This window comes from Lepidochelys kempii, chromosome 10 (genome assembly GCF_965140265.1).
Source record: "Lepidochelys kempii isolate rLepKem1 chromosome 10, rLepKem1.hap2, whole genome shotgun sequence".
Lineage (NCBI taxonomy): Eukaryota > Metazoa > Chordata > Testudines > Cheloniidae > Lepidochelys > Lepidochelys kempii.
Window position 1 is genome coordinate 9902842 of NC_133265.1, and position 9309 is coordinate 9912150.

A 9309-nucleotide genomic window follows, 5' to 3' on the forward strand; every position below is an offset into this window, starting at 1 on the left:
AACATTGTTGTTTTAGTTAAATAAAACAATTTAAATGTCTGTCTGGTGATGTTCCCCTCCTAATGCAGCATGGCAAGAAAATCCTCCAAATATTAATGATTAACTTGTTGAACTGGAGATAGTTCACCTCCCAATGACTTCATAAATATCTGCTTCAATTACCTTTGGTAAATGAAATAACCAAACAATCATTATTTTCTGATATAGCTGTAAAACTAATCTGAAAAGTTTTCAAAATAAATCACTTTAAAAATGTATAATGTGTACTTTTTAAAAATGAAACCTACATCTCTGAGTTGTGAAGAATATGTATTAAGGTTATAACAACCAACAAGAATGCACTTATGTAGAAATCCATGATTAAATGGAGTCTTCCTGACTAGTGATTTAAAATCAAATCCACCCTGTAAAGAAGTAGACAAAAAACCACAATGACCCACCTTCCCAAACTGACACATTTCAGGGACACCACGGTTAAGGGAGCTCAACTGAAATTTGTGGGTAGAGAACATACTGAGTGGTAAAATCATTAGAACAAACAAACAAAAACAAAAAGTCAGAGCCAGAAGAAGGAAACCACAGAGCTGTCCTCCCATCACCAGGTGGGGGCCTGGAGCAGATGACTTATTGTATCTTTCTGGGTCCACAGTTCGCAGGAAAAGTCACCAAGGGCTTGTCTACATGGGAAAGTTTCATGAGTAAGTCTGGTATAACTCCCTTTGTGGATGCTCTGGGTATATCTACACAGCAAAAGACCACTCAAGGCAGTGAGTCTCAGAGCCTAGGTCAACTAACTGAGGCTCAAGCTACAGGGCTAAACACAGTGTAGATATCCGGGCTTGGGTTAGAGACTGAGCTCTAAATCCTGGTAAGGGAAGAAGGATCTCCGAACCTGGTCTCCAGCCTGAGCCTGAACTTCTGCACTGTTGTGGTAAAAGTAAGCCCAATTCAGCTGACCTCAGCTTTGAGACTCGCTGCCACAGGGGGATTTCTGTTTTTTGCAGTGTAGGCATACTCTCTTATTCAGGAATAAGAGTGACTTTCATCTTAGCTTAAACCACTTCCAAAGTGACAAAAACAAGAATAAGGCTCTCTTGTATTGGAATAAGAATGTCTGCATGGGGAATTTCAGTGATATAACTCTACTGGTTTAAATTCACACCCTGCCTCATACTGGTATAAATTCCCCATGTAGACAAGCCCTCAGTCACCAGAAATCACTGTCTAAATGATCCCATCCCACGGTTAAGACTAATCATTTCACCAAGCAAAGAGTAGGATTCCCCCCAGTTCTGAATAAAATAATTTAACTATGCGGAAGGGTATGGGATCAATAATCCATTAAGCTGGTGCTCACATGAGGAGCAGCAGCTGCCAAAAAGAGGCTACAGTACAGCAGAAATTTAGTTTATGGTTTAGGCATTATGTTCCTTTATTATTGCCAATATTCACAAGTTAGTATGAAATTGAGTGGTTTTTTTCCAGGCAGTTATTGATTTTAATACAAGTTAAAATTCTTACACATTATGGTACATGTTATAGGTGTTTTTCATATATCCTAACTTGGTATAAGTGCCTTCCATTAGAATTTCACATATATTCTATTTTTTTAATTTTGCACGTTAATAATTATGTACATACTGTACACTAACTAGTCCACTCCGTAATTTGCACACATACAGCAATTTCTCCTCCCTTCTCAAAGACAATTTTATAGTATTATCAAAGAGTTCATTACTTTTACAAAATGCAGATCATTTACTAGTATACTATGCATGATCATAAAAGATTACAATTACGTTTGTCAAAGGAACAGAGTACATTTTGTGATGCAACATTCTTTCCTTCCTCATTTTCTCATTAATTTCAAGATTGTCATTCACAACAGGTATCTCCATCCTCAGTGATAATTACTTTTAACTATTTCTGGGTGTATATATTTTAAAGGTGATCTGCAAAGGGCTGAGCAATTGACACATGTCCTCTCTTGCTTCTACACTACAAATAAGGAAGGCCTTAAAAAGTTTTCTTTTGGCTCTTTTTATAAATATATGTTCTGTTCCTTGTTTTTTTACATTAGATATTCAGGTCCTGTCTAGCTCAGAAGACATTACCTCAAGGTAAATTTTCCCCAAAAGTCTGACCAGTTGCAGCATAGAAAAGGTTCCAGCAGCCAGGACTATATTTTAATAACTTGTTTAGTTAAAACCGCTTTCCTACTACTACAGCCTCATCTACACTAGTGCCCCAATCAGTTTTAAAACCAGTTTGAATTTCTGGAAGAGAATTCCTTAATATAGACAAGGCTTATGATGAAAGAAGAACTAGAGAAATGACATCCAGAGGTCAAGAAATGAAAGTCTGTCAATTGAGAGATTTTTAGTCACACTGTTTTTAAAAAACAGTTTAGCTTCAGGTTTCAGAGGAACAGCCGTGTTAGTCTGTATTCGCAAAAAGAAAAGGAGTACTTGTGGCACCTTAGAGACTAACCAATTTATTTGAGCATGAGCTTTCGTGAGCTACAGCTCACTTCATCAGATGATGAAGTGAGCTGTAGCTCACGAAAGCTCATGCTCAAATAAATTGGTTAGTCTCTAAGGTGCCACAGTTTAGCTTCAGTGACCAATAGACATTTTACAGAGATATCTGATAAATAGTCAAGTCCATCACCCTTCAATTAAGATAAGAACTTATGATACACAGGCTCCAAGACATTTGATAGATCCTGCAGCAAAACCATAGAAGACCAGAATGTACATTCTTGATATTTGTTGTTGTAAAAAAATCCTTTCAGGCTCTCTTTATGTATCATAAAGCAGCAAAATAAGGGCAAAGTTATCTACATTTGCAGATCACCTTTAATACGCAATGGCAAGTTTGTATACTTAAATGTGTGATTGTAACTGCAATTGATGTTTGCTTAGACAGTGAGTATAAAAGATCAAATACTTTCAGAAAGGCTGGATTTGGGTACAAATCAAATTAGTCACTTCCCTATTGTAATTCCGTACCATTATACTAAGCAGAAGAATGAAGGAAGTTGAGACAGATCAAAAATTGAATTCTGAACACAAATGAGAGGACCAGCTCTTCTAATTAGAATTTCAGACTATCAAGAATACCCCCTTCAATTGCTTACTCTCCCAGGACAGCAGAATCAGGACGTTTTTGACATGTGACTGCCTCTCCTGTCTGCTCCTGAGATACCAATGGGGTCTGAAGAAAATACCTCTACCCCAAAATTTTCCTTCTGGCCTCCAATCCTCTTTGGCTAGAAGGAAAGTTACTATAATGTGTGAGAAAGCTCAAACAGAGGGAAATAGAGGACAAAGAGGTGAATGCACAGTGTTCCCAGCAAGTAGATAGGCAGGAATGCAAGTGTTCTGAAAGCGGAGGAAGGAGATTCCCAACAAAGTATGGAGTAGTAAGTGTATTATATCACAACTTTAGTTTACCTGGAGCATCAGCAAATTGGAGCATGCTGTCATTTCAAAAGTGTAAACTTTTGCTATGAATACAGAAACAAGGGAGGTTGTTAAGGCAAAAAGAGAGCTAACAAGACACCAGGATAGGTTAGATTTATGGGCTGATAATTGGCTCATGTGATTCAGTGTACAGTAATGAGATTAGGGATGAAAAATATTTTTGATGGTGCCTGTCAGTACTACTATAATTAAAGTTATTTCAACATTTTCATTATAAATCCTTGCTCAGGGTTTTATTTCTTACCTGGAAAAAAAAATTCAAACCTAGATAAATGTTGGCATAATTGTCTGTCCAAATGGAGGGATTTATTTTAAAAACAAGAATTATAATTAAGGTCAACCATTCTAGAGAAAAACTTGGTGTTATTATTCAACTAGGTTTTTTTTTAAAAAAACCCAAAACAAATTTCACAGGCAGTCTAATGTGAAGTCTTGGCTTTCTCGTATAGATTTGAAATAGCAGAGGCCTCAAATTTTAAGGTACTGCAAAGTATCATTTCCAGACAGTTTCACCGAATTTTGTCACTGTATGTAAATTATACCTGAATTACAAGATTACACACTGTTTGTAACTAACCTTAATTTTAATTTTTACAGAAAAATGCATACCCTGTGGAAATTCATAAGAAACTTAAAACCACAAAAAACATTGATCTGTCCAAAACCAATCTTAAACAGTACCCAATTTTAGACTAGCACTCCCTTTTGAACCTACATATTTAAGGTTTATTTTATATTTTGGGATAGGTTATGTTATATAGCACTCAAATTGCCTGCAAGCTTCCATTACGTAGCAGTGCTAATGCACCTGAATCCTGATATGCAGCCCCCTCCAAGCTATCCCAGTCTTCTCTAATCAGAGAATACCAAGTCATGCTGATTTATGCAATGGTAGATCTAAAAAGGGAAATTGACTAAGTCTAAATCCAAATTAAATGTCTTGGTCTCTGAGACTTTGTCTCACTCTAATGTATTCTCCTTGAGTGAAAGAACTACCCCAAAAGGGAGCATGAACCAAGAGAATGATACTATACTGAGAAGAATTCTAAGGTGTGCACGGAATTTTTCAGGAAAAAATCCCAAATTACAGAACCAAAACAATCCCAATCCAAGACAGACTTTGGGTGGATAAAATTAAAGCCATGTGCTCATTTTCTGATAAAAAGGCAAGTAAAATCTTTGTGAATGGTGCCTAAATCTCTAGAAACTACTGTGTCACTACATAAGGCACCTATGAAAGTACATTTAAAATGTACTCTGAATCCTGTCATTTAAAATGCTATTTTCTAAGAAAGATGCTGAAGAGTGGGATACCTGCTTGATTACATCCTGGAACTATGTTTCCTTAAACTGAAAAACTATGTAACGCTACAGCAACTTGTGTTTTGTCAGTATTCTTTCAAGTTCCAACATTTCAACCTCAGTAAGTATGTACCAAGTGCACCTACAGTAATGTATGCTTGTATTTGCCTCCTACACAATGAAGCAATTCATTGACACCCACAATGACAACTCTTTCCCATCTTCTACCTGCCAGATCATGCTTTTCCATAGAAATTTGGAACTGCATTAAATTCAAAATCTTAACTTCTGGATTTTATATCCAAACAGTAAAATATAAGTTAATTGAGTGGTGCAATAAAAACTTCCAATACCTTCATTCTCTCTACCTTCATTTAATTTTAAACAAATCTATTTACTTAAATATTTATAACTTTAGACTTAGAACACATCCTGGCTAGCAGGTCCCTTATGACACACTGGATCAACATTTCATAAGATAATTGCTTTTTCAACAGAAGCCTTTAAGATCTGATATTTTATATACCGAAGAAGTACATTTTTTATATATCTGCTTCAAGTTGGGCCAGTTATCAATAAATCTGCTTCCTAATTAAAGAGAGGGATGACCTGATCCACTTTACCTTTCAATGTTTCATAATTTTAAATAAACTGCCTTTATGCCCTTTGGTTTGAGCAAAATTAAAAGAGGAAAATGTCCCTGCCCCCCAAATAGGAACCCTGAAGACTACAGAACAGGGCACCAGACACGGATTTAGGGTTGTGAACATGCGTATTATGAAGATTAGCTAAACTTAATTTCTATAACTGCAGAGAAAAGAAGATGACTGACATCATCCTTCCGCAAGTTTGGGGTTCATTTTTAAACCTACACAAAAACCAGGTATGGCAGTAAACAGCACAGACCAATTCAAGAGAAAGATGAACATTTTTGGAAAAGGAAATGCAGGGGGCGTAAAATAGTCACAATTAAGAGGCAATAATTCAGGTCAACTGTAATTCCTTGCTATGATAAACTTTCAGTAACAAGGGACCATAATTCCATTATGAGAAAGAGTCTCAAAAAGCAGTCTGCGAACAAAGCTTCCTATGCTAAATAAAGTTTCTTTAGCAACCAGTTGAACATTTTAAGTACAACTACACAGGCAAAAAATATTGAAGTGTGCGGGGAGGCTACCACATTGCTATTTTCTGTTCCTTCACTTGCAAAAGCATACAAATGCTATCCTGAAGACAAAGTTATCATGAAAGAAAGATTTTTTCCTCTGCATACAAAGTGATATGGTTTAAAAACAAACTCAGGGGACATTTGTAAAAAAAACAAAAACACAAACTGTTAGTGTTAAGGAGGGGAAAGAGTAAAGTTTTTAGGCTTGTCAACTTCAAAAAAGTTAGATGCTAGTCCTTTAAAATAGCAATAAAAAGAGGTGAAGAAATAATTTCTAGTTTGTTATCCTTTGACTTGATTTACCTAGTGACTGGTATAAAAAGTTGTGAACTTCATATCAAACAAAAAACGTGCATGTTCTGTATGCTCAAGTGCATGCCAAGCTGTATAAGGTATACAATATGATGTCCCAAAAGAAGCTGCAGAAACACATCTGATTTGAAAGAATATACAACAAAGTTTATGATTTACCTACAACATGCTTGAGACTATTTTTCTTTCATATTACTAGTTACCCACCCCCTAAATTCCTTGTTCCAAGTCTATTTGTAGTTTCCATGCACTATTCTCAATGTAAGTACAACAGCCAAGTTCACAGTATTTCCTATTCTTTCAGAGGATCTGGATACAGTATTTCCACTCATTTTATAGAGCTGCCTCAGAGAATCGCCACTGCATTCACTATCTCAGTGGGTTTTCTACACTTAGCAATACTTGCTGAAAAGGGATCAAGAGTCTTGAGACTGCTGCAAGGAAGAGAGATTTGATTTCTTACTGTTCATTTATAGATCTACCAAAGAACAAGTCATTAAAAAATAGCTACTCATATGCTCCCAACCCCAGATCATTTCCTCTTACTTCCCAAAATGAACTCCTCCCTTCTCAATGCCAGATTTCCCTTTGCTTATTCCTCCATAAATCTAATCTCTTAACCATTTACAACAGCCCAATCCTCCTTTCCATAATTCATATCACCTCTGCTTTCTCCTGTTACCCATATATAAATGGAAGATGTAAAACTTCAGTCAGACTTTCCAGTGTTATTCTTCGATATGTATGGATTTATTTCTCCCCACCACATCAACCACCACTTTCTGTGGGTTTATATTATGCGTCCAAAACAGTATTCCACAGCTAAAGAGACAGACACATACACAAAGCTAAAACATTGAGCTACAATGGACAAATAATTTGGGAGATAAGCGTGATGTGGAGTGTATTACCAGCCTTTAGAAGCCAAAGCACACAGAAATGAGAGAGACTTTTAAGGAGCATGTTGTTCTTTATGAAAAAAAGAGGGTGTCCATGCACTTTGAGAAGAATAAGACACTGAAGCATCTGTTAATAAAGTATCTCTGAAAGTTATTGCCATTATTTCAACACCACTGAGAGAGGGTTAAGGGAAAGTTACTTGAAAATATGACCACACTGAGTTGCAAACCCAAGCCTCACTAACTCCTTGGAGTCCCATCCCTCAGTCTAACGAAAACACTACCCTCCTCCTAGAAGAGAATGGGCATCAGAAAGTGAACAAGGGAGACACCCCAGGGAGACCCAAAGGGAGGAGCACGTCTCAAGGATAACAACTAAAAGAGGAGGATAACCACATCACAGACCAGTCAAACTTTGTGGTGTTAAGAGGCAGTACTTGCTAAACATCCCTACTTGTACTTCAAGATTGCATTTGACAAACGGGCCTTACGCCTCCTCCTGCCACGGATTTACTGCATAACCACAAAAAAGTCATTTAGCCTCTCTGTGCCTCAGTCTCCCCAGCTGTAAAATGAAAGTGACACTGACCCAGCTCTGACAAGCACTGTGGTCTATAGACCAACAGCACTTACAGAAGCATTATCTTAGGAGTGGGGGAACTGAAAACAGAAGTGCATCCTCACAATCCGAATTGGGGGAGTGAGTGAGGGGCTCAAAAAAAAGGGCAAGTATCCTATCCAATGGGGGAGAAGAGCTGGATGGGGAGTGAGCTGGGTGCTGGACCACTTTACATAGGGGGGGTAGGGAGAGCCATTGAACCAAACCTGCATAATGACAGGTTTTACAGTAGCAGCCGTGTGAGTCTGTATCCACAAAAAGAACAGGCGCACTTCTGGCACCTTAGAGACGAACGCATTTATTTGCGCATAAGCTTTCCTGAGCTACACCTCAACTGTAGCTCACGAAAGCTTATGCGCAAATAAACGCGTTCGTCTCTAAGGTGCCAGAAGTGCGCCGGTTCTTTGAGCCAAGCTGTAAACCCTGTAGAAGACGGAAACCACTTCCAGCCAGGGGGTGCAGCAGCCCGCCCCCCGAACTCCTAGTTCCAGCACCCATGGGAGCGAGGGCGCGGGAGGGGGCTCGCTCCAGCAATAGCCTGTGGGCTGGGCTGGGCGGGGGGGCAGCGGAACACCCCCGCGGGCAGCGGGGCAAGGCGGGCTACGCCCTCACCGCCCCGGGGACGAGGAACAGGCGGCACCGCCCCTTACCCAGCCCAGACGCCCGCCGCCCCCACCTCCAGGTCACGCCCGCTGCCAGCTACACCCCCGAGCTGCCCCCCGCCCTTACGTGTTGTCCTGGTTGAAGTTGGCGAAGAGCAGCTGGCCGGAGCCGGCCTCCCCGCTCTGACTGGCCAGGTTCATGGCGCCTCCCTGGGCGGCGGGACCCCCCCGGCCGGCAGGGAGCTTGGGGGCGCGGGCTCGGCCTCAGCGGCTCCGGGCCTCGCTCGACCCCGACCGCCCCCTCATCCCTTCCAGCGCCTTGTTTACGCTCCGGCAGCCGGAGTCTGAGCGCGCCTGCGCCATCCCGCCCCCATTTAACCTCTCCATCCACACAGGCGCTGTCGGCTCCCCACTGCCGCCCGGCCACCGTACCTTGGTGCGCATGCGTCTGCGGTGGCGGCTCGCGGAGAAGTTTGAAAACTGCGCATGCGCTAGTGTAGCACGTCGCTGGAGGGCGGCTAGCAGCTGGCCCAAGCTAAGTGGGCTCTAGCAGGGCCAGTGGATGGATGGGAGACACGGGGGCTGCGGTTTGTTGTAGCGGGTTTGCTTCCCGCAGACCCTAACGAATCTGTCAGTTATGGGGGCACCCTACCCCTGTTTCTCCGTCTGCTTCCAAGGGGTGGGTGTGTTAATCCCAGTTCCCTGTGCTTGGTGGTGTCCCTGATAACACCAGTTTGGGTGGGTATCATGGTGGCTGGGATCCCATGCTAATACCCCCTGGACAGGTGCTCTGGGTTCTATTCCTGGCTCTGCTACTCACCTGCTGTGCACCTTTAGGCGAGTCACTGCCTAGGGTCACTCTCCATCTCTTATTTGAAGGGACCTCTGTTCGTTCATTGGCCTCACTCTGGGCCTCTCTTTC

The 9309-nt window shown here is 40.9% G+C and overlaps 1 protein-coding gene across 2 annotated transcripts in view; it reads right to left on the reverse strand.

Annotated features, from left to right (window-relative positions):
- WIPI2 (WD repeat domain, phosphoinositide interacting 2) overlaps window positions 1–8767 on the reverse strand; it is a 40055-nt gene extending 31288 nt beyond the window's left edge. The window contains exon 1 of one of the 2 annotated variants that reach the window (XM_073361931.1): window positions 8515–8767. In XM_073361931.1, the coding sequence (XP_073218032.1) occupies window positions 8515–8588 (74 nt within the window). In that variant the 5' untranslated portion in view covers window positions 8589–8767. The remainder of the gene's footprint in view (window positions 1–8514) is intronic. The other variant, XM_073361930.1, reaches the window with a different exon arrangement.
- Window positions 8768–9309: the final 542 nt, after the last annotated feature.